General features: G+C 36.7%; 1 protein-coding gene across 1 annotated transcript; it reads right to left on the minus strand.

The window, feature by feature from the left end:
* Positions 1-19,910: 19,910 nt before the first annotated feature.
* LOC147605791 (uncharacterized) lies at positions 19,911-22,700 on the minus strand. Its single transcript, XM_086792316.1, has 2 exons — positions 22,600-22,700; positions 19,911-20,631 (listed from the first exon to the last, which is right to left on the minus strand). The coding sequence occupies exon 2, from the start codon at positions 20,628-20,630 to the stop codon at positions 20,001-20,003; it is 630 nt and encodes a 209-aa protein (XP_086648442.1). The 5' UTR covers position 20,631; positions 22,600-22,700; the 3' UTR covers positions 19,911-20,000.
* Between the last annotated feature and the right edge of the window lie 4,128 nt (positions 22,701-26,828).

Raw genomic sequence — 26,828 nt, forward strand, 5'->3', positions numbered from 1 at the left:
TACTATACTAGAGTTATGCTGAAATAATGCTAATTTCTACTATTCTCTAAAATTCTCTCCAAATTGAAGAAATTGGAGCTTCCCTCTTTCTTCAATCCCCATTGGTGGCTCCATCAACATACTTAACCAATTGACTGGTTGGGGGCCTCTACCGTGAACAAAGAATCAAGCAATTTGTAAGGTAAATGGTGAATTTTGATCTTTTCTATAATTTCTCAATGCTTCTCTCTTCTCAACCCCTCTCAAGCTTGAGAAGCTTAATTGGAATGGTTTTTGAATGCTATTGAAGTTAATTGATGAATGGTAGTGAAGAGTTACATAATTTGATGAATGCTATTGAAGTTAATTGATTAATGATAGTTAAGTGTTACATAAATTTTCATTTATGCTTAATTCAAATGGTTTTTATGTAATTTCCCTCTCTCACTCAAGAAATGGTCATACTCATGACCCATTCTCAATCCAAATGAAGCTTTTCATAAAGCTTTTCCTTAATCCAAGATTAATCTATGCTTGAGGCCAAATTAATGGCTTTTTTCTATGCTTTTAGTTTATGTATTTCATGAATATTGATGATTCAATCCATTATGGATTAATGATCCAATTAGGGATCATTCTAATTATTTCCTTAATGATAAGCTTTATCCCTTAGAAAAATTGAGATTTATCAGTCATAGCAGCCGAGCTATGGCAAAATTTTTATAAAAATTACGCATAAAATAATTTCATTCAAAGCATGAAAAGAGGACTTCCTACCATATTCTAAGAATTATCATCCTAGATTAATTGAAAGATATTCATTGTAATCCTAGAGAAATTGATTTTTATATTATACATAATTGATTTTCATGCATAGAGGTATGCATAAAAGATGATTATTTTATTATAAAAGTGTTACTTTTATCATAATTAGATTTCATGCATAGAGGTATACATAAAAGATTATTATTTTAATATAAAAGCGTTACTTTTATCATATTTGAATTTCATGCATAGAGGTATGCATAAAAGATGATTATTTTATTATAAAAGTGTTACTTTTATCATATTTGAATTTCATGCATAGAGGTATGCATAAAAGATGATTATTTTATTATAAAAGTGTTACTTTTATCATATTTGAATTTCATGCATAGAGGTATGCATAAAAGATGATTATTTTATTATAAAAGTGTGACTTTTATCATAATTGAATTTCATGCATAGAGGTATGCATAAAAGTTAATTATTTTATTATAAAAGTGTGACTTTTATCATATTTGAATTTCATGCATAGAGGTATGCATAAAAGTTGATTATTTTATTGTAAAAGTGTTGCTTTTATCATATTTGAATTTCATGCATAGAGGTATGCATAAAAGATGATTATTTTATTATAAAAGTGTGACTTTTATCATAATTGAATTTCATGCATAGAGGTATGCATAAAAGTTGATTATTTTATTATAAAAGTGTGACTTTTATCATATTTAAATTTCATGCATAGAGGTATGCATAAAGGTTGATTATTTTATTGTAAAAGTGTTACTTTTATCATATTAGATTTCATGCATAGAGGTATGCATAAAAGGTATTCTTTTTATACTAAAAGTGTGATTTTTCATCATAAATGGATTTTATGCATAACTTAGATGCATAAGAGAAATTCTTTTATTCTAAAAGTGTAATTCCTACCAAATTAAATTCATGCATAAGAAGATGCATAAAAGATTGATTTTTAATTCAAAAGTGTCATTCTCATCTAAATTGAATTTATGCATAAGAAGATGCATAAAAGATTGATTTTTAATTCAAAAGTGTCATTCTCATCTAAATTGAATTTATGCATAGGAAAATGCATAAAAGATTGAAATTTAATTCAAAAGTGTCGTTTTCATTTAAAATGAATTTATGCGTAGGAAGATGCATAAAAGATTGATTTTTACTTCGAAAGTATTAATCTCCTTAAATAGAATTTATGCATAAATAAATGTGTAAAAAAATCTTATATCAAATATAAGAATTCTCTTGTATTCTATAAATAGATATGAGATGTGATAGGATGTGATAAGAGGTGTATAAGATGTGATAAGAGGTGATAAGATGCTTATGAAATAAGTTAGGAGGTGATAAGATGAATTAAGATGTGATAAGATGTGTATGGGATGAGGTAAGAAGTGTATGTGATAGGATAAGATGTATATGGGTTGTGATAGGGCGAGAATGGATGTGATGTAAAAGATTAGATGTGAAGGCATATGGGATTATATGAATGGGAATGTGAAAATGGATGTATGCATGAAGATGTATATGCATAGATGTGAATGTGGATGTATAGATGTGAATGGGAATGTGGATATGGATGTATGTGAATGTGGATGTGGATGTGGATGTATGGATGTGGATATGGATGTGTATGTATGAATGTGGATATGGGATGTGGATGTATAAATGAGGATGTAAAAATGGATGTATGCATGAAGATGTATATGCATAGATGTGAATGTGGATGTAGATGTGGATATATAGATGTGAATGGGAATGTGGATGTGGATGTGGATGTAGATGTGGATGTATAGATGTGAATGTGGATGTGGATGTATGTATGTATGTGGATGTAGATGTGGATGTATAGATGTGAATGGGAATGTGGATGTGGATGTGGATGTATGTGAATGTGGATGCAGATGTGGATGTATAGATGTGAATGTGGAATGTGGATGTGGATGTATGTATGTATGTGGATGTAGATGTGGATGTATAGATGTGAATGGGAATGTGGATGTGGATGTATGTATGTATGTGGATGTGAATGTATGAATGAGGACGTGATAGTGGATGTATGCATGTGGATATGGATGTATGGATGTGGATATGGATGTGTATGTATGAATGTGGATATGGGATGTGGATGTGAAAATGGAGGTAAGCATGTAGATGTGGATGTATGGATGTGAATGTGGATGTGGATGTGGATGTATGGATGTGGATATGGATGTGTATGTATGAATGTGGATATGGGATGTGGATGTATAAATGAGGATGTAAAAATGGATGTATGCATGTAGATGTGGATGTATGGATGTGAATGTGAATGTGTATGTGAATTAATGTGTCGTCGATATGAGGAAATGGATGAGAATGAATGGAATGTGGAATAAGTAATGTGGACTAAGGAGGGATAATGTGGAAAGACGAGAGTTCGATTTAGAAACTGTATTTTGTGACTGTTTGTAAATGACTGTTTTATGTCAAGAATGCTGGGGAAGCATTTTGACCGTCTTGTGGATTAAGGTCATGAAGACCTAACTGTTAAAGTTGCAACTACTGACGGAGAGTCAATGGAGGACGTCTCGCGTAGCAAGGTCACCGAGGTCTTGACCAGCCTTGGTTCGATTTAAATGGTGAGCTTCCGGTACGGTGGATGAGGGACCAAGGAAGCGGCCTATGAGTGAAGCGCTAGGTCACCTGCGAAGGATCCTAGAGGGTGCTGACCATACGGTGCTCGGGCTCTGGGTCGCCGAAGATACCCACACGTGCGTCGTGGAAGATATTGGAACAAGGAATAAGAGTTGTTTTCTGAAACCGGGCATGGATCTGGTTGATTGACCTTGCTGGTCCTCAACGGATGAGTCCATGGCTCTTTTATATGGATCTGTGGGTTGACCTTGCTGATCTTCCAACGGAGATTCCATTCTGTTATATGAATATATTGCCGATTACTATGAGCTAGGAACTATGGAAAAGGCCCCTGAGTGAACAGGTGGTGAGCGTTCTGGTTGCCAATGATGCCATAAGTATATCGATGAATGAATGACTAGAAATAAGGGTTCAACCAGAGACTATGAGGATTGTCATCAGTGACATAATGATTTCATTAAAGGATTGTTTTAAAGTTAGCTGATGCTAAGAAAAAGGCAATTTCATATTGGGTGTGTAAGTGGTGTGACTAGTTTTATGTTTGCATGAACTTCCGGCTAGGGGGCCTTGGAACTCTTTTCCTTGGTACCCGGGACAAAACCTAAACAAATTCTTAATTGGATCCCATCACTACAGTGGTTGGGCGGTTGGCTAGCCCATGGGACTGGATGGGGTTAGGCTGGACTGATGGATCCGTAAATCCAGACTCAATTTCTGTTAGTACGATAGAAAAAGTAAATCCCGGATAGTAATTGTTCTATGGATAGGAATCAACGGCTGTGCCTCTTGATGGGGAAAAAAGCGTTGATCCCAGTGATCCAAGTGCAAGTTTCTTCCTTGATCCGACCGAGTATCTTTATAGGTGCAGTCGGATCAGTGTGATCAGTAATGATCTTGACTACGTTAGAGTAAAAAGTTATCCTGGTGGAATTGCCCGTGCTTTCCGGGTAAGGGAAGTTTTTCCGGGTTCGGTTTTGGAAAAATCGACGGATTAGTCTCTTGTCCGGATATCCGTGGATGAGGCCCCGAGTGTGGGACCCTGCCCCACGCATGAAGTGCTACTTCCGCTGCTAGTACCCTGAATCCATTGCGCGGTGGGGACATGGATCTTACAGTTGGTATCAAAGCGATTAAAAGACCAACTGAGAAGACAAATATGTCAAAAATTTATCAAGAAACACAAAAAGGTTGTAATTATGTGATATAATTCATACAAATTGATATTCAATCTGAAAATTCATAAATTAGTAATTGGGTCTGCAAATGGAAGTATCGCAATTGTATGGAAACCTGACTTGCTTGAGGCCTAGACATGATGGTATTTACCTTATAGTTCCAAGTATTATGACGACCCGTATATACCGAGGGTATAACTGCAGCTCTTTACCGGCAGTATATACGAGTAAATCCAAGACTTGAAATTATAAGCGTTAATGCTATCCAGATGATGATTCGAATGTGGTTGATATGATTTTAATTTTATTTGAGAACTGATGAATTGATTTGGATTCTGATTGAAAAATGATGATTTCTGAAATTTAGTTGAAATATAATAACCTGAGCAAAACTACAATGAGGATGAATGGGACGAGTCCCTGTGATGATAATGATTTCAGCAAATCACTATGAGATTAGTGGATTGTGCTATCAAATTGCTACTGTTAACACTTGACCGTTAGATCAAGTTAAGGGATGACAAATTGAGAACTTACTTGACTGAAATTCCTATGGAGGAATGTTCAGAAGGAAATTTTTCGGTCTAATGGACCATTATCATGTTAAAGATATGAATGATATGATCTCAATGAATTGTTATTTAATGATGAGTTCTAAGGGATATTTATCCCAGTATTCTGTTGGGTTGACCAGAATATAAGGAACCCCAGAATAAAATTGGATCTTAAGAAAAAGAGTTGTCCTCTACCTTGCGAGATGAGGACATCTCGCACTTTTTAAGTGGGGTAGAATGTAAGATTCCTCCCCAGCCTTCGAGGTATACATGAGTAAGAATCTCCCTTTTTGATCTTATAATTATTCACTCTCTAAAATAAAAGAAAGATTCTGTTTAAAAAAGGAAGACCCTCTCCCTAGAATACTTCTCAAGAGTCACGCCTGTTTTAAGGATTCAGAACAATGAGTTCAGAAGTGAAAATCGGTGTTTTGGATACCAAGGTTTTGGTTTTCATTCGAGTACGGCCCAAAAGAAGTTCTTTATCTCTTGGGGAGTATAAGAAGTTATCCCCAGATATTGTGAGCCTTATATCTGAATTCAATGAAAGTAGGTGACTTAGCCTACAAGCTTCTTTTACCTCCTCATCTCAAAGTTCTTAATGTATTTCATAGAAATATGTGCCAAACCCAAATCATGGAAAGATGGTAAAACTTCAGTGGCAAGATACCGTTGGCTTCTAGGTTACGCTAACTCCTTCCTTTATATAAGTCGTAACTTTTACTTATCGCTCATAGTAATCTTACTTCCATCGATCTCCCTTCTTCTTAATCTCCTTCATGGCTTGGCAACAGGAATTAGTTTTATCCATGATGATTTCTCACCTTCAAGATGCAAGCGAGTCTGTGAAGAAGGATTTTATAGAACAGTATAAGCGCTCACTTTTTCCTCACTTGGGAACGTCTGTAGCTCAGACCAAATGGCGGACCTATCAAGACATAACTAGGGTAACACCCTGGGGTCAGCAGCACTTTCGTAACAATGTCCGCTTGGCCATGGTTATCGAAGCCTTGGGTTTGGGTCCCCGATACTACTGCGTCATGAGATCAAGACATCTTGGGTTTTCTGAGCGGGTCTTCTTACTGGCGTGTTTTCTTCCTCATCATATGCCTTTATCTCGTTTTTGGTTTGCCTCTCAGAGGTCCTTTTGTTAGATCACCTCATACCACTGAGATAGGTGCGTCAATAACCAGCAGAATTATTCCCATAGATGAGTTACCTTATACGTGCGCAGCTTGTGAGTGCTGCTTTTGTGATCATATGATGGACGGGCTTATGGAAGTATAAAGAGTTCTTCTATCTTTACTGTATATGTTTCAAGAATGAATAAAGTTTAAATCTTGTTCTTATCTCGAATCTTACTCTCTTTGAGACTTTTTTTTTGTGGTTAATCTTAATTAATTTTTCTCTAAGTCTCATATTCGTGCATCTTGCGAAATTATCCCAAGTTTGCGAGATGAGGACATCTCGCGTTTTTCAAGTGGGAGTGAATGTAAGATTCCTCCCCAGCCTCTCAAAATGTCCAGCATATTTCCATGTAATCAATTCCCTTTTCTGAAATATAAGAGATCTTGTCTCTGCCTGTTTTGGCATAGAGAGAGAAAATATTCTAGAGAGAGAATATTCAGATTATGAATATTTTTGGATAGAAAAATAACTCATCTTATTAAAATAAGTTCCCCTGAAACAGAAATTCAAAAAGAACTTTCCAATGTGCAATTAGAATTAATTGAAAATGGATATGAAGGACCTTAGCCTAAGGGTCTAGATTTTCAGAAATTTTTGGATTATGGTCCAATTAAGGTTCCTATGGGCCAATAGCATCAATCCATGTGTAGGGAGGAGATAAATCCTATTTGTAAAAGAAGATACCCAAAAATGAGTAAATGCTCACATAAGATGAAGAGTTGAATATGTACAAGGTTTATTAGTAAAAAACTATGAGTAATATCAAAAAAATGAGATAAATTGAGTATCCAAAAATGAGTAAATGCTCACATAAGATGAAGAGTTGAAAATGTACAAGGTTTATTAGTAAAAAACTATGAGCAATATTAAAAATATGAGATATTTTGGGTATAATGATTCCATTTTGACACATATGTAAGGAAGGGGAGTTCTTTAAATGAGGTGCATATTTCACATGCTTGAATGAGTTTTAAACTCAAAAATAATGTGATATTTTTATCTCTCCTCTCTCTTGAACCAAACCAAATCAAAAGGGAACCAAACCGAATCAAAAAGTAACTAAACTAGGTCTAAATCTAGTCCAAATTCAACCAAATTAAATTTGAAAAATTCTAGAATTTAGTTAGCTTTGGTTAGAGCTTCCCTCTCCTATAAATAGAACATGAGTCCTTTGAAAAAAACAGAAGAATTTTACTATACTAGAGTTATGCTGAAATAATGCTAATTTCTACTATTCTCTAAAATTCTCTCCAAATTGAAGAAATTGGAGCTTCCCTCTTTCTTCAATCCCCATTGGTGGCTCCATCAACATACTTAACCAATTGACTGGTTGGGGGCCTCTACCGTGAACAAAGAATCAAGAAATTTGTAAGGTAGATGGTGAATTTTGATCTTTTCTATAATTTCTCAATGCTTCTCTCTTCTCAACCCCTCTCAAGCTTGAGAAGCTTAATTCGAATGGTTTTTGAATGCTATTGAAGTTAATTGATGAATGGTAGTGAAGAGTTACATAATTTGATGAATGCTATTGAAGTTAATTGATTAATGATAGTTAAGAGTTATATAAATTTCCATTTATGCTTAATTCAAATGGTTTTTATGTAATTTCTCTCTCTCACTCAAGAAATGGTCATACTCATGACCCATTCTCAATTCAAATGAAGCTTTTCATAAAGCTTTTCCTTAATCCAAGATTAATCTATGCTTGAGGCCAAATTAATGGCTTTTTTCTATGCTTTTAGTTTATGTATTTCATGAATATTGATGATTCAATCCATTATGGATTAATGATCCAATTAGGGATCATTCTAATTATTTTCTTAATGATAAGCTTTATCCCTTAGAAAAATTGAGATTTATCAGTCATAGCAGCCGAGCTATGGCAAAATTTTTATAAAAATTACGCATAAAATAATTTCATTCAAAGCATGAAAAGAGGACTTCCTACCATATTCTAGGAATTATCATCCTAGATTAATTGAAAGATATTCATTGTAATCCTAGAGAAATTGATTTTTATATTATGCATAATTGATTTTCATGCATAGAGGTATGCATAAAAGATGATTATTTTATTATAAAAGTGTTACTTTTATCATAATTAGATTTCATGCATAGAGGTATACATAAAAGATTATTATTTTAATATAAAAGCGTTACTTTTATCATATTTGAATTTCATGCATAGAGGTATGCATAAAAGATGATTATTTTATTATAAAAGTGTTACTTTTATCATATTTGAATTTCATGCATAGAGGTATGCATAAAAGATGATTATTTTATTATAAAAGTGTTACTTTTATCATATTTGAATTTCATGCATAGAGATATGCATAAAAGATGATTATTTTATTATAAAAGTGTGACTTTTATCATATTTGAATTTCATGCATAGAGGTATGCATAAAAGTTAATTATTTTATTATAAAAGTGTGACTTTTATCATATTTGAATTTCATGCATAGAGGTATGCATAAAAGTTGATTATTTTATTGTAAAAGTGTCGCCTTTATCATATTTGAATTTCATGCATAGAGGTATACATAAAAGATGATTATTTTATTATAAAAGTGTGACTTTTATCATAATTGAATTTCATGCATAGAGGTATGCATAAAAGTTGATTATTTTATTATAAAAGTGTGACTTTTATCATATTTGAATTTCATGCATAGAGGTATGCATAAAGGTTGATTATTTTATTGTAAAAGTGTTACTTTTATCATATTAGATTTCATGCATAGAGGTATGCATAAGAGATATTCTTTTTATACTAAAAGTGTGATTTTTCATCATAAATAGATTTTATGCATAACTTAGATTCATAAGAGAAATTCTTTTATTCTAAAAATGTAATTCCTACCAAATTAAATTTATGCATACGAAGATGCATAAAAGATTGATTTTTAATTCAAAAGTGTCATTCTCATCTAAATTGAATTTATGCATAAGAAGATGTATAAAAGATTGATTTTTAATTCAAAAGTGTCATTCTCATCTAAATTGAATTTATGCATACGAAAATGCATAAAAGATTGAAATTTAATTCAAAAGTGTCGTTTTTATTTAAAATGAATTTATGCGTAGGAAGATGCATAAAAGATTGATTTTTACTTCGAAAGTATTAATCTCCTTAAATAGAATTTATGCATAAATAAATGTGTAAAAAAATCTTATATCAAATATAAGAATTCTCTTGTATTCTATAAATAGATATGAGATGTGATAGGATGTGATAAGAGGTGTATAAGATGTGATAAGAGGTGATAAGATGCTTATGAAATAAGTTAGGAGGTGATAAGATGAATTAAGATGTGATAAGATGTGTATGGGATGAGGTAAGAAGTGTATGTGATAGGATAAGATGTATATGGGTTGTGATAGGGCGAGAATGGATGTGATGTAAAAGATTAGATGTGAAGGCATATGGGGTTATATGAATGGGAATGTGAAAATGGATGTATGCATGAAGATGTATATGCATAGATATGAATGTGGATGTAGATGTGGATGTATAGATGTGAATGGGAATGTGGATGTGGATGTATGTGAATGTGGATGTGGATGTGGATGTATGGATGTGGATATGGATGTGTATGTATGAATGTGGATATGGGATGTGGATGTATAAATGAGGATGTAAAAATGGATGTATGCATGAAGATGTATATGCATAGATGTGAATGTGGATGTAGATGTGGATGTATAGATGTGAATGGAAATGTGGATGTGGATGTATGTCAATGTGGATGTAGATGTGGATGTATAGATGTGAATGTGGATGTGGATGTATGTATGTATGTGGATGTAGATATGGATGTATGGATGTGAATGGGAATGTGGATGTGGATGTGGATGTATGTGAATGTGGATGCAGATGTGGATGTATAGATGTGAATGTGGAATGTGGATGTGGATGTATGTATGTATGTGGATGTAGATGTGGATGTATAGATGTGAATGGGAATGTGGATGTGGATGTATGTATGTATGTGGATGTGAATGTATGAATGAGGACGTGATAGTGGATGTATGCATGTGGATATGGATGTATGGATGTGGATATGGATGTGTATGTATGAATGTGGATATGGGATGTGGATGTGAAAATGGAGGTAAGCATGTAGATGTGGATGTATGGATGTGAATGTGGATGTGGATGTGGATGTGTGGATGTGGATATGGATGTGTATGTATGAATGTGGATATGGGATGTGGATGTATAAATGAGGATGTAAAAATGGATGTATGCATGTAGATGTGGATGTATGGATGTGAATGTGAATGTGTATGTGAATTAATGTGTCGTCAATATGAGGAAATGGATGAGAATGAGTACACATTGAATGGAATGTGGAATAAGTAATGTGGACTAAGGAGGGATAATGTGGAAAGATGAGAGTTCAATTTAGGAACTGTATTTTGTGACTGTTTGTAAATGATTGTTTTATGTCAAGAATGCTGGGGAAGCATTTTGACCGTCTTGTGGATTAAGGTCATGAAGACCTAACTGTTAAAGTTGCAACTGCTGACGGAGAGTCAATGGAGGATGTCTCGTGTAGCAAGGTCACCGAGGTCTTGACCAGCCTCGGTTCGATTTAAATGGTGAGCTTCTGGTACGGTGGATGAGGGACCAAGGAAGCGGCCTATGAATGAAGCGCTAGGTCACCTGTGAAGGATCCTAGAGGGTGCTGACCATACGGTGCTCGGGCTCTGGGTCGCCGAAGATACCCACACGTGCGTCGTGGAAGATATTGGAACAAGGAATAAGAGTTGTTTTCTGAAATCGGGCATGGATCTGGTTGATTAACCTTGCTGGTCCTCAACGGATGAGTCCATGGCTCTTTTATATGGATCTGTGGGTTGATCTTGCTGATCTTCCACGGAGATTCCATTCTGTTATATGAATATATTGCCGGTTACTATGAGCTAGGAACTATGGAAAAGGCCCCTGAGTGAACAGGTGGTGAGCGTTCTGGTTGCCAATGATACCATAAGTATACCGATGAATGAATGACTAGAAATAAGGATTCAACCAGAGACTATGAGGATTGTCATCAGTGACATAATGATTTCATCAAAGGATTGTTTTAAAGTTAGCTGATGCTAAGAAAAAGGCAATTTCATATTGGGTGTGTAAGTGGTGTGACTAGTTTTATGTTTGCATGAACTTCCGGCTAGGGGGCCTTGGAACTCTTTTCCTTGGTACCCGGGACAAAACCTAAACAAATTCTTAATTGGATCCCATCACTACAGTGGTTGGGCGGTTGGCTAGCCCATGGGACTGGATGGGGTTAGGCTGGACTGATGGATTCGTAAATCGAGACTCAATTTTTGTTAATACGATAGAAAAAGTAAATCCCGGATAGTAATTGTTCTATGTATAGGAATCAACGGCTGTGCCTCTTGATGGGGAAAAAAGCGTTGATCCCAATGATCCAAGTGCAAGTTTCTTCCTTGATCCGACCGAGTATCTTTATAGGTGCAGTCGGATCAGCGTGATCAGTAATGATCTTGACTACGTTAGAGTAAAAAGTTATCCTGGTGGAATCGCCCGTGCTTTCCGGGTAAGGGAAGTTTTTCCGGGTTCGGTTTTGGAAAAACCGACGGATTAGTCTCTTGTCCGGATATCCGTGGACGAGGCCCCGAGTGTGGGACCTTGCCCCACGCATGAAGTGCTACTTCCGCTACTAGTACCCTGAATCCATTGCGCGGTGGGGACAGGGATCTTACAGTGCACGGGAACAAGAAAAATAGTTGAACTTCTTACATATATTAGAATTTCCCTATGATCCGTGTTATAAAAGTATTAGTAATGAATCCTCTTAAAGCTATCTATGGTCAAGATTTCTAACCCTAGTCAAGGTAGAGATTTTGAAGCAAAGATGCTTGGTGAGATGGACAATCAAATACAATCTATAAGAAAAGATATCAAAGCTGGTCAAGATAGACATAAACATTATGTAGATCCCAACATATGGTTTTTCTTTATGTACAACCCTTGCAAAAGTACAAGAAGATCTTGTGGATCTTATGGTATTACGAGCAATATTGGAGATAAATCTTAGGACTTGCTTCTTTCTCCATAGCTTAAGGTTCGCAAAACAACAAAGTCTTCTTCCATGTTGACCTAGTCCAAAGCCTGAGCACATCTTAGAAAAGATTATTCTTCGTCATGCTTGCTAGTGCAAGGTACATTGAGAATTGGAACCCAAGATAATCGAGATATCTTTACAACATAGGATTCTAAAAGAATGCTTAGTTAAATGGAAGTTTCTCTATGTTGAAGATGCCACTTGGGAAAACAAGAGGATCCATAGAGCTAAAGATAGCCCCAGGACACCCTAATCCTTAAGTGAGGAAGCATAGAATTTAAATTTACAAAAGCCATTGGAAATTAAGATTTGGATTATAATCTTAAAATTTTACACGATTCATATAGTCAAAATATATATATATATATATATAAAAGCATACATGTGTGTGGGGTACCCTTGTGTGAAAGCACTTGGATCCTAAATGCATTTAGAGAAATTTTAGTCTTTAAATCTTGTTGGGTATTTTAGAGTCTCTTGTGTGCGCGTCCATCTAACCTCGTGTTTGCTTATATCCTGCCATATGAGTGTGTACCCATGTTTGTATGTCAAATAGCCTCAGGGGTTAATGGGAAAAAGCCATTAGCAAAGGTCAAAGGATGAGATCCTAGGAGTTACTGATTGAGAATCTCCACAAAATGCAAATGGGAGAAGAAGTAGCCAAGAATTGAATGCATCCCATAATGTTAGCGCGATGATTGAGAGAATCTAGGGACGCTATCACATAACATAGCATGCGATCATAACATGAAAGAGGTAATCAAGTTATAGAAGACACCCTCAAAGCTTTCTGTGCATGGGAATAAGAAAGATAGTTGAACTTCCTACATATAGTGAAATTTCTCTATGATCCTTATTATGAAAGCATTAGTAATGAATCCTCTTGAAGCTATCTATGGTCAAGATTTCCTTATATCCTTGACTTGGTCTGATCCCCTAATGAAGGTAGAGATTTTGAAGCAAAGATGCTTGATGAGATGGAGAATCAAATGCCATCTATAAGAAAAGATATGAAACCTGGTCAAGGTAGACACAAACATTATGTAGATCCCAAGAGGTTGAGTCGTGATTTTGAGGGAGGCCATATGCTTTTTCTTTGTTTACGATGCTTGCAAAAGTACCACAAGATCTTGTGGACCTTATGGTATTACCAGGAATATCGGCGATAAATCTTATTACTTGCTTCTTCCTCCAGAGCTTTTGCAGCATCTTCCATGTCAACCTAGTGAGAAGAAGTATCATCCAAACCATGAGAACATCTTAGAGAAGATAAATCTTATGACTTACTTCTTCCTCCACAGGATTTGCAGCATCTTCCATGTCAACCTAGTGAGACAAAGTATCATCCAAACCATGAGAACATCTTAGAAAAGATTATTACTTCCTCGTGCTTGCTACTTAGTGCAAGGTACATTTGGAATTGGAACCCAAGATGTTCGAGAAATCTCTACAACATAGGATTCTAAAAGAATGCTTAGTTAAATGGAAGTTTCTCCCTGTTGAAGATGCGACTAGGGAAAAGAAGAGTATCTATAGAGCTAAAGATAGCCCCGATTTTGCGAGATAAGGACATCCAAATCCTTAAGTGAGGAAGCATTGAAGAAGAATTGAAATTTGCAAAAGCCTTTGAAAAATAAGATTTGGATGATAATCTTGAAATTTTACACGATTCATATAGTCAAGAAAATATATAAAAGCATACATGTGTGTGGGTACCCTTCCACAAAATGCAACTGGTACAAGCAGATGCTAAGAATTGAATGCATTGCATAATGTTGATGTTATGATTCAGAGAATCTAAGGATTTTATGACAGAACATCGCATGCGATCATAACATGAAAGATGTCATCAAGTTATAGAAGATACCCTCAAAGCCTCTTGTGGATGTGAACAAAAAAGATAGTTGAACTTCCTATATCTATTAGAATTTGCTTATGATGCTTAATATAATAGTATTAGTGATGAATCCTCTTAAAGCTATCGATGGTGAAGATTTCCTTACATCCTTGGCTTGGTCTGTTGACCCTCTAATCAAGGTAGAGATTTTGAAGCAAAGATGCTTGATGAGATGGACAATCAAATATAATCTATAAGAAAAGATATCAAAGCTGGTCAACATAGACATAAACATTATGTAGATACCAAGAGGTTGAGTCGTTATTTTGAGGGAGGCCATATGGTTTTTCTTTATGTACAACCCTTGCAAAAGTACAAGAAGATCTTGTGGACCTTACGGTAATACGAGCAATATTGGAGATAAATCTTAGGAATTGCTTCTTTCTCCAAAGCTTAAGGTTTGCAATGTCTTCTTCCATGTCAACCTAGTGAGAAGAAGTACATCCAAACCCTGAGCACATCTTAGAAAAGATCATTACTTCATTATGTGTGTGTGTGTCGGTACCCAGGGTACATTTGGAATCGGAACCCAAGATGTTCAAGAAATCTCTACAACATAGGATTCTAAAAGAATGCTTAGTTAAATGGGAGTTTCTCCCTGTTGAAGATGCGACTTGGGAAAAGAAGAGGATCTATAGAGCTAAAGATAGCCCCGATTTGTGAGATGAGGACATCCCAATCCTTAAGTGAGGAAGCATTAAAAAAGAATCTAAATTTGGAAAAGCCATTGAAAATTGGACCTTATGGTATTACGAGCAATATTGGAGATAAATCTTAGGACTTGCTTCTTTCTCCACAGCTTAAGGTTCGCAACAAAATCTTCTTCTATGTCAACCTAATCCAAAGCTTGAGCACATCTTAGAAAAGATTATTCTTTGTCATGCTTGCTAGTGCAAGGTACATTTAGAATTGGAACCGAAGATAATCGAGATATCTTTACCACATAGGATTCTAAAAGAATGCTTAGTTAAATGGAAGTTTCTCCATGTTGAAGATGCGACTTGGGAAAAGAAGAGGATCCATAGAGCTAAAGTTAGCCCAAGGACATTCTAATCCTTAAGTGAGGAAGCATAGAATTGAAATTTGCAAAAGCCATTGGAAATTAAGATTTGGATGATAATCTTAAAATTTTACACGATTCATATAGTCAAAAAATATATATATATATAAAAGCATACATGTGTGTGGGGTACCCTTGTGTGAAAGCACTTGGATCCTAAATGCATTTAGAGAAATTTTAGTCTTTAAATCTTGTTGGATATTTCAGAGTCTCTTGTGTGCACGTCCATCTAACCTCGTGTTTACTTATATCCCGCCATATGAGTGTGTACCCATGTTTGTATGTCCAATAGCCTTAGGGGTTAACGGGGAAAAAGCCATTAGCAAAGGTCAAAGGATGAGATGCTAGGAGAGTTACTGAGAATCTCCACAAAATGCAAATGGGAGAAGAAGCAGCCAAGAATTGAATGCATCGCATAATGTTAGCGTGATGATTGAGAGAATCTAGGAACGTAATGACATAACATAGCATGCGATCATTACATGAAAGAGGTAATCACGTTATAGAAGACACCCTTAAAGCTTTCTATGCACGGGAATAAGAAAGATAGTTGAACTTCCTACATATAGTGGAATTTTCCTATGATCCTTATTATAAAAGTATCAGTAATGAATCCTTTTAAAGCTATCTATGGTCAAGATTTCCTTACATCCTTGACTTGGTCTGACCCCCTAATGAAGGTAGAGATTTTGAAGCAAAGATGCTTGATGAGATGGAGAATCAAATGCCATCTATAAGGAAAGATATCAAAGCTGGTCAAGGTAGACATAAACATTATGTAGATCCCAAGAGGTTGAGTCGTGATTTTGAGGGAGGCCATATGCTTTTTCTTTATTTACGACCCTTAAGAAAGTACCACAAGATCTTGTGGACCTTATGGTATTACCAGGAATATTGGAGATAAATCTTATGACTTGCTTCTTCCTCCACAGCTTTCCCAGCATCTTCCATGTCAACCTAGTTGAGAAGAAGTATCATCCAATCCATGAGAACATCTTAGAAAAGATTATTACTTCCTCGTGCTTGCTAGTTAGTGCAAGAAGGTACATTTGGAATTGGAACCCAAGATATTCGAGAAATCTCTACAGCATAGGATTCTAAAAGAATGCCTAGTTAAATGGAAGTTTCTCCCTGTTGAAGATGCGACTTGGGAAAAGAAGAGGATCTATAGAGCTAAAGATACCCCTGATTTTGCGAGATAAGGACATCCGAATCCTTAAGTGAGGAAGCATTGAAAAAGAATTTAAATTTGCAAAAGCCATTAAAAATTAAGATTTGGATGATAATCTTGAAATTTTACACGATTCATATAGTCAAGAAAATATATAAAAGCATACATGTGTGTGGGTACCCTTCCACAAAATTCAACTGGTACAAGCAGATGCCAAGAATTGAATGCATCGCATAATGTTGACGTGATGATTCAGAGAATCTAGTGATTTTATGACAGAACATCGCATGCGATCATAACATGAAAGATGTCATCAAGTTATAGAAGACACCCCTAAAAGCCTCTTGTGGATGTGAACAAAAAAGATAGTTGAACTTCCTATACCTATTAGAATTTGCCTATGATGCACGAATATACCAAAGGCCAAGTAGCTGCATGTGTACCTTGTACGGGCGGGAGTTCATGGAGGATAGACAAAATCCCTCCCTTTCTTTTTTCAAATACATAAGAGGTAATTTCTTCGATACTCTCCCTTCTTATTGTATTAGCAAATGGTACTTCTCTCTCTTCATGGGAAAAAAAGGAAGACATTGTAATTGCATTACCCTCATTTACTCTTCTAGCTGCATTATAAGAGGTCCTATTTCTAGCGATGAAGCGACGGTACCTTCTTGTAAGTCTCAAACTTTGAACCAGTGATATCCCTGAATAAACTCCACTTGCCATTTCCCTTGTTATTTCTTTCAAAAGAGTCCTATCCCTAGCAATTTCACGGCGAACACTTCTAGCACTCTTGTTAGATATCCTTTTATCTCCACCCAAGGCAATTTGAGACCTCTTAGTGCTAGATTGAGGTAAACACATCAAAGTTTCTTTTGCTACTTGTCTTTGTGCACAAAAGGTATCGTTTTCTGCAAGAATCCTATGAGTCTCTTGCATCAATACATCACCGGTATTACAGGTAACATTATGCATCCTTGCATCACAACAATGAGGTTCACTATCCCTTGACTCCTGTGCACATTTTATTTTTTCATTTCTTCTTCTTTTCCTTGGAGCATTCAAGGAAATGGTCTGAAGAGGACACCTCAAACTACGTGTCTCTACCATTCTTGCTATAAACCTAATTCCATCATAAAATAGTAAAGTCATTTTCTTTATTATAAAATAGTAAACATTGAATAAAAATAACAATATTTTTTCTATGATATTTGTGTATACACATAATATACAAATCCCTCATGAGATTTTCTCCAATCTTCACATACATACTAAAAGATTATAAAGCTCTCTCTCTCTCTCTCTCTCTCTCTCTCTCTCTCTCTCTCTTGGGATGTATATATATATATATATATATGTATATATATATATGTATATATATATATGTATATATATATATATATACATGTATATATATATCTATACATATATATTTACATGTATATATACATCTATATATACATGTATATATATATATGTATATACATGAATATATACATGTATATACATGAATATATATATATATATATATGTACATGTATATATATATATATACATATATATATATCTATATATATATCCATCCCTTTGACTCAAGCTAGATTGTGCTTATATGCAGGTAAGTAAATGTCATAAACTTATTTGATCTTTGCCAAGTTTCATCTTTTCTCATGAGCATTAAAATCCTTATGCTCTTATCAAACTATATCGAACTATTCGTATTTAAAAATCATAAATTCTAAAAATAAACATACAATTAAGAAGAAAAACAAAAATAAAGCAAAGTTTTGGTAGCTTACCTCAAAAGACTAAGGAAGACCCAAACTATATGACAAATCAACAATATGGCAGCCCTATGAAAAGCTAATGTACCTACATTGATCCACAAAGTAGAATAGATGAGAGCTCTTTCCATCCCCTTAACTTCATTTCACATTTTTCCTTAAAACTTACATATATAAAAATAACAGACAAAATCTATTATCCTAAAATATTACACTAAGGAAGACCCAAACTATATGACAAATCAACAATATGGCAGCCCTATGAAAAGCTAATGTACCTACATTGATCCACAAAGTAGAATATATACATCTATATATGCATGTGTATATACATGTATATATATGTATATATATATATGTATATATATATATATGTATATATATATATATATATATACATGTATATATATATCTATACATATATATTTACATGTATATATATATATATACACACACACACACACACACATATATATATATATATACATCTATTTATTCATGTGTATATACATGTATATATACATCTATATATACATGTATATATATATATGTATATACATGAGTATATACATGTATATACATGAATATATATATATATATATATACATGTATATATATATGTACATGTATATATATATATATATACATATATATATATCTACATATATATCCATCCCTTTGACTCAAGCTAGATTGTGCTTATATGCAGGTAAGTAAATGTCATAAACTTATTTGATCTTTGCCAAGTTTCATCTTTTCTCATGAGCATTAAAATCCTTATGCTCTTATCAAACTATATCGAACTATTCGTATTTAAAAATCATAAATTCTAAAAATAAACATACAATTAAGAAGAAAAACAAAAATAAAGCAAAGTTTTGGTAGCTTACCTCAAAAGACTAAGGAAGACCCAAACTATATGACAAATCAACAATATGGCAGCCCTATGAAAAGCTAATGTACCTACATTGATCCACAAAGTAGAATAGATGAGAGCTCTTTCCATCCCCTTAACTTCATTTCACATTTTTCCTTAAAACTTACATATATAAAAATAACAGACAAAATCTATAATCCTAAAACATTACATATATACTTATAAAAAGACAATAACAATGTCACAAATATTACAAAAACATTATAAAATCAACATCCAATGTCTTCCAATGACCAAACCAAGCTTAGAAATCTCTCTCTCTCTTCCCCCCATGTACATATAAGAGACAAAAAGCCATAAAAAGAGAATTTTCTATAAAAAAACCATTAAAAGAGACATTCTCTATAATCTCCATATAAATACTAAGAGATTATATCCACATATATAAATCAATCTCTCTCTCTCTCTCTCTCTCTCTCTCTCTCTCTCTCTCTCTCTCTCTCTCACAACAATGATATCTGAGAGACAAAAAGAACCATACTTATCATTCGAGTACTTAGAGCCCAAAGTTACAAAAAGAAAATACTGTCATAAGCATTACAAAAGGATCATAACATCAACTTCCAATCGGTGAACCAAATGAATAATTACATTCCACGTGTTTGCAATCTATAACTCATTTTGGTAATCATTATCATTAGAGTACTTAGAGCCCAAACTTTCAAAAAGATAATAGTGTCATAAGCATTACAAAAGGATCATAAGATCAACTCCTAATTGGTGAACCAATTGAGTAATTACATTCCACGTGTTTGCAATCTACGACTCATTTGGGTAAGTAAAGCCCCAAACCTATTCAATGTTACTTTAAGGCTTGATACTTCCATTCCAAGCCTATCAACATGGGCACTTAACTTGTCTTGTTGCTCTTTTATAGCATCAATTGTCTTTCGACAACCAATATCACAAAGGTGTGCTCCGAAAGCACCACATGTATCCATTATGCGGAGGTAGGTAGCTTCGACAATATCCTTGATCTCGTGATTGCCACTTATAATGGCAGAAACTGATTCTCGAGTTGAACTGCTCTCCCCACTTCCATGATTTCTTATGCACTGACCAAGACCAGCAATCAAGCTCTCCACATTTAACACATGGGAGTTTGTGTCGTTGACCAAATGGAGTATATTCTCTGATGTTACATTTATTGTCTTCTTTCCATTTCGAGTCTTCTTACCATGGTTACGTCGCACCCACTTAGTAGAGGTTTTTAGTTTCCTCCGGCATTGCTTAAAAGCATGCATTATTCGTTGAGTCTTCTCATTATCTTCTCTTACCTCAGATTGTTGAGGTCTTGAATACTCTGCACAATGGCTTCTATCCTGAACGTCCATGGAACACCTCACAATTTCCCCCTCGTTATCCATACTGTACATCATTAAGAAATATATTAATGAAATATTTTTCAAATTTTTTTTAATCTAGAAGAAATTATGGATTATGAAAATAATCGAAACGGTGAATCACAAACTAAATCACACGTACGTAGAATAGATTAAGACCCAACTACGCTCAAGTGAATGAATGGTAAAAAGGTATCCACATGATGTATATGTATATGTATATGTATATGTATATGTATATGTATATGTATATGCATATGCATATACATACATATATGGTTGTATATGTATTTGTATATGTATATATATATGTATATGCATATACATACATATATATATGTATATGTATTTGTATATATATCTATATATGTCTGAAGGCGGTTCACCTAATTTTAGCTTTTGGGAAACTCATTGAAAAAGATGGCTGAGAGTGCGGGCCCAAGGGATTCACCTAGGAATATGTAAAATATCATGTGAGTTAAACAAAAGGCGCTTACAATTTCATTGACTTACATAAAGTTTTACATACATCCTCGATTTTTTAAATACAAAGAATGAAGAAAGTTCTAAGCTTAACCGTAGTTTATTACCTTGAAGTTAACAAAATGGGTATATTTAAAACATCAAGCTTCATAGATCAAAGAGTTTTAAACTACTACTTTAGTGAACTCCCTTACACTTATCGTGAGAACCACTCTCTTTGTCTCAACAACATGCATGTTCCCCATGTAGAGGACACATATTGTTTGAACAACATGTATGTTCCCCATGTAGAGGAGACATACTATGTCAACTTTCATAGATAGATGACGACCCAGCGGTCAAAGGTGCCAATGTTAGGGCCTTTTTATTAACTATATAAAATAAAATAATATCTTTTCAACCGGTGTTCAACCGGTCAAAGGCGTCATGACATTTCCAATGCTATTTTATTTCTTTGGGGAACCAAAATGCCCTTCAATTCCTAGTTTTAGTTTTACTGGCCCTCCTTGTCGTCTTTTTCTCTACATTATCATCGTCGCTGTCCGCAGCTCTTCTCATCGACCTCCAAGGATCAACAGATTAGGGCTTGAACAACCTAGGGTTTGAATAGGCTAGGATTTTGGTGAGATTAGGTTTTGCCTCAGCTGCTCTATATCGATAGCATAGGGGTTGCGCACCTCCTTTGCCCACGTGGAAAGAGGTGGGGATGTGGTTAATCTTGTATAGATTTTCATGTCCTCACCATTCCTTATCCGGCCCAAGGCCACATCAATCCGCTGTTCCTTTTTTTGGGGGGGGGTATGAGTACGTCAAAATTTAAAATTGAGAAGAGCAATTAATTAATGCAAAGAAATACTTTTATACTTGTTTTTAGAGATATATATATTGCGGCTTATTTAATTGATACGTCTTCTAAAGAGAGCCAAAAAGGTCCAGAGGCTCTCTCAGCTGCATGGCTCTAAAGCCAGCTTTGCAATCAGCACGTGGGTGTTCCCCATGTAGAGGACACATACTGTGCGAACTTTCATAAAGAAATCTGTTCTTGAAGGCGTGCATGTCAATAATTCGAGCATAAGAGGTATGAGGGGCAATGCAATGCAGAAGGGATTTGGTCCCATGGGCTTCTCAGGTATCACAACAAAAACCAAGACAGTGATCGATCGTTTCCTTCTGCCATGGCGAAGGGGCTGCTGTTGGCCACACTGTGAATAGCCTCCTCTCCCATCCATGAATGCATCAAGTTCAAGGTATAGATAAATATATATAATACATTTTGTTTGAAATCTTTAGGTAGTCCTCTATATATATATATATTCTATATAAATAAATCTTTTATTTAAAACAAAACAATCCAAATCTTTATCAAACATTAATCAAAAGTCATCAATCTTCGACTTTTTAGGAAGGTTTTGAATTGATGTTTATATTAGGTTGAATCATTAATTATAAAACAATTCATTACAACACTCATGTATACAATTGCATCGAGTTCAAGGTAACAGCGCAGTACCAGTTCTGGTTTGCACTTGGAGGAGGCAAAGGCGGTCGAGGAGCTCGAGGAGGCGAAGGCACGACCACGTGGAGCTCAAAGCTAGCAGACTGAGGTGCCTGGCATACATAGAATAACCAAAATTTTTAAAAATTTGAAGGCTAGCCAAAATGCAACCACTTTTTCTCAATCATTTTTTAATTAAAAAACCCGAATTATTCTACACTTTCTCTCTCTCTCTCTCTCTCTCTCTCTCTCTCTCTATATATATATATATATATATATATATATATATATATATAACAAAACAAATCATTTTTTATTTAAAAAGTCCAAAATCATTTTACAAAATACACTTTTAGAACTCTTAGGGAACTAATTTAAAAAGATGGATGAAAATAAGTCTGAGGTGGGGTTCTCCTTAATCCTGTATAGATAGATGACGACCCAGCGGTCAAAGGTGCCAATGTTAGGGCCTTTTTATTAACTATATAAAATAAAATAATATCTTTTCAACCGGTGTTCAACCGGTCAAAGGCGTCATGACATTTCCAATGCTATTCTATGTTTTTCTTTGGGGAACCAAAATGCCCTTCAATTCCTAGTTTTAGTTTTACTGGCCCTCCTTGTCGTCTTTTTCTCTACATTATCATCGTCGCTGTCCGTAGCTCTTCTCATCGACCTCCAAGGATCAACAGATTAGGGCTTGAACAACCTAGGGTTTGAATAGGCTAGGATTTTGGTGAGATTAGGTTTTGCCTCAGCTGCTCTGTATCGATAGCATAGGGGTTGCGCACCTCCTTTGCCCACGTGGAAAGAGGTGGGGATGTGGTTAATCTTGTATAGATTTTCATGTCCTCACCATTCCTTATCCGGCCCAAGGCCACGTCAATCCGCTGTTCCTTTTTTTGGGGGGGGGGTATGAGTACGTCAAAATTTAAAATTGAGAAGAGCAATTAATTAATGCAAAGAAATACTTTTATACTTGTTTTTAGAGATATATATATTGCGGCTTATTTAATTGATACGTCTTCTAAAGAGAGCCAAAAAGGTCCAGAGGCTCTCCCAGCTGCATGGCTCTAAAGCCAGCTTTGCAATCAGCACGTGGGTGTGGTGGGTGGGGCGCTCTCCCTTTAATTGATACGTCTTCTGAAGAGAGCCAAAAAGGTCATGCCCAGAGCTCGTGGGTGTGGTGGGTATCCATCGCGGAGGGGGGCTCTCCCCGGAGCTGCACGGCTATAGTCCTATTCGCGTGGTATCCATCGCGGGGGGCTCTCCGAACAATCCAAATCTTTTTTATTTAAATCTTATACACACACACACACACACACACACACACACACATGTGTATATGAAATACTTTTATACTTGTTTTTAGAAATATATATATTGCGGCTTATTTAATTGATACGTCTTCTGAAGAGAGCCAAAAAGGTCCAGAGGCTCTCCCAGCTGCATGGCTCTAAAGCCAGCTTTGCAATCAGCACGTGGGTGTGGTGGGTGGGGCGCTCTCCATTTAATTGATACGTCTTTTGAAGAGAGCCAAAAAGGTCATGCCCAGAGCTCGTGGGTGTGGTGGGTATCCATCGCGGAGGGGGGCTCTCCCCGGAGCTGCACGGCTATAGTCCTATTCGCGTGGTATCCATCGCGGGGGGCTCTCTGAACAATCGAAATCTTTTTTATTTAAATCTTATACACACACACACACACACACACATGTGTATATGATTTTAGATTTTTTAAATAAAAAATGATTTGTTTTGAAACGTGGAAAATACGCAACAATCTAGCACCGTCGGATCTCCTATCACCCAGAGCTCGTGGGTGTGGTGGGTATCCATCGCGGAGGGGGGCTCTCCCCGGAGCTGCACGGCTATAGTCCTATTCGCGTGGTATCCATCGCGGGGGGCTCTCCGAACAATCCAAATCTTTTTTATTTAAATCTTACACACACACACACACACACACACACACATGTGTATATGAAATACTTTTATACTTGTTTTTAGAAATATATATATTGCGGCTTATTTAATTGATACGTCTTCTGAAGAGAGCCAAAAAGGTCCAGAGGCTCTCCCAGCTGCATGGCTCTAAAGCCAGCTTTGCAATCAGCACGTGGGTGTGGTGGGTGGGGCGCTCTCCATTTAATTGATACGTCTTCTGAAGAGAGCCAAGAAGGTCATGCCCAGAGCTCGTGGGTGTGGTGGGTATCCATCGCGGAGGGGGGCTCTCCCCGGAGCTGCACGGCTATAGTCCTATTCGCGTGGTATCCATCGCGGGGGGCTCTCCGAACAATCCAAATCTTTTTTATTTAAATCTTATACACACACACACACACACACACACACACACACACATGTGTATATGAAATACTTTTATACTTGTTTTTAGAAATATATATATTGCGGCTTATTTAATTGATACGTCTTCTGAAGAGAGCCAAAAAGGTCCAGAGGCTCTCCCAGCTGCATGGCTCTAAAGCCAGCTTTGCAATCAGCACGTGGGTGTGGTGGGTGGGGCGCTCTCCATTTAATTGATACGTCTTCTGAAGAGAGCCAAGAAGGTCATGCCCAGAGCTCGTGGGTGTGGTGGGTATCCATCGCGGAGGGGGGCTCTCCCCGGAGCTGCACGGCTATAGTCCTATTCGCGTGGTATCCATCGCGGGGGGCTCTCCGAACAATCGAAATCTTTTTTATTTAAATCTTATACACACACACACACACACACATGTGTATATGATTTTAGATTTTTTAAATAAAAAATGATTTGTTTTGAAACGTGGAATGGCTCGAATTCAGAAAACTGTAGTTCTCTGGCTCAGCTGCAGTCGGATCTCCTATCCAACGGTAGCACACGGCATATCTTCATGCAGGTCCAATCGTCTAGTAGATCTCCCATGCAAACGCCAGATCTTCATGCAAACGGCCGCGACGTCCAGTACTCACCTCTGTTGCGCCCTCCCTATCATGCGCATCGTCGTCGTCATCGGTCTCTGTTCCGCTATACATGCTGAGCCGGCCTATGCCTACGCTCACCTGCAGTGAAAAGCCTACACAGTCTCCTTGCCGCCCACACAGGCCCTGTCAACACTAGCGTACAGCTACTCACCTCTGTTGCGCCCTCCCTATCGTGCGCATCGTCGTCGTCGGTCTCTGTTCCGCGATACCTGCTCAGCCGGCCTATGCCTACGCTCACCTGCAGTGAAAAGCCTACACAGTCTCCTTGCCGCCCACACAGGCCCTGTCATGGCCTCCTCTCGGCCTCTGTCGATGGCACGCTCAACATTTGGCAGCAAGAAGGTGGGAAACTGGGGGCGGTGTCCGCCACCTTGCTCTGTTCGGGCTGCATGGCTACCTGTCCGCGCCCAGGGCCTCGGTGTCCTAGGTGCGCAACACCCACTGGAATCCCCGGCCTCCCCCCCACGACAGAAAACTCTTGTTCTCGGGCTCAGCTGACGGGAGCATCAGGCTCTGGGACCTCACCACCGGCCGTTGCCTACACAGTCTCCTTGCCGCCCACACAGGCCCTGTCACACTGGCCTCCTCTCGGCCTCTGTCGATGGCACGCTCAACATCACATCAATCCTAGTAGGTGCGCAACACCCACTGGAATCCCCCGGCCTCCCCCCCACGAAGTCTGGCACCCTTGACACCAGGACGGACACCGCCTAGGAAGTGAAATGCACTTGTCAGAGAGAAACTGGCAGTACGAAGATACCTGTGAGAGCTCGACGCGACCCGAACGTGATGAGACGATTGGAACAGCCGGAGGTGATGAAAGGACTGCAACAGCAGAACGCGCAGAACGCCTGGAACAGTAGGCGACTCACGTCACGTCACCTCGCGTGAAGCGTGAAGCGTGAACTTCACGCTTGTAGGAGAATTGGCCATTTTGAAATAGGCCCCCCTCCGTTGCCCACGTGGAGGGAGGGCCAGTCTCCCTTAATCTTGTATATATATATATATATATATATAGCCTTGTCTCTCTGATTCTCTCTCTCTCTCTCTCTCTCTATATATATATCCCTCTCCCACTCTCAAGTTAGAGAGAGAGTGAAGAAGAAGAAGATATATATATGTATATATTTGAGAGAGAGAGTGAGTTAAAGAGAGAGAATTCCTAAATCCTCTCTCTCTCTCTCTCTCTATGAGAGAGAGAGAGAGAGAGAGAGAAAAGATATATACATATATATCTTTCACTCTCTCTCTCTCTCTCTAAGTCTCTCTTAATAATTGTCTTCCTAAAAT

The sequence above is a fragment of the Cibotium barometz genome, chromosome 58 (assembly GCF_041138505.1).
Source record: "Cibotium barometz isolate CiBa-2024 chromosome 58, ASM4113850v1, whole genome shotgun sequence".
NCBI classification, from domain to species: domain Eukaryota; kingdom Viridiplantae; phylum Streptophyta; class Polypodiopsida; order Cyatheales; family Cibotiaceae; genus Cibotium; species Cibotium barometz.

Excerpts from the sequence above, each read along its gene's own strand:
- LOC147605791 (XM_086792316.1), bottom strand. The coding sequence starts at position 20,630 with ATGGATAACGAGGGGGAAATTGTGAGGTGTTCCATGGACGTTCAGGAT.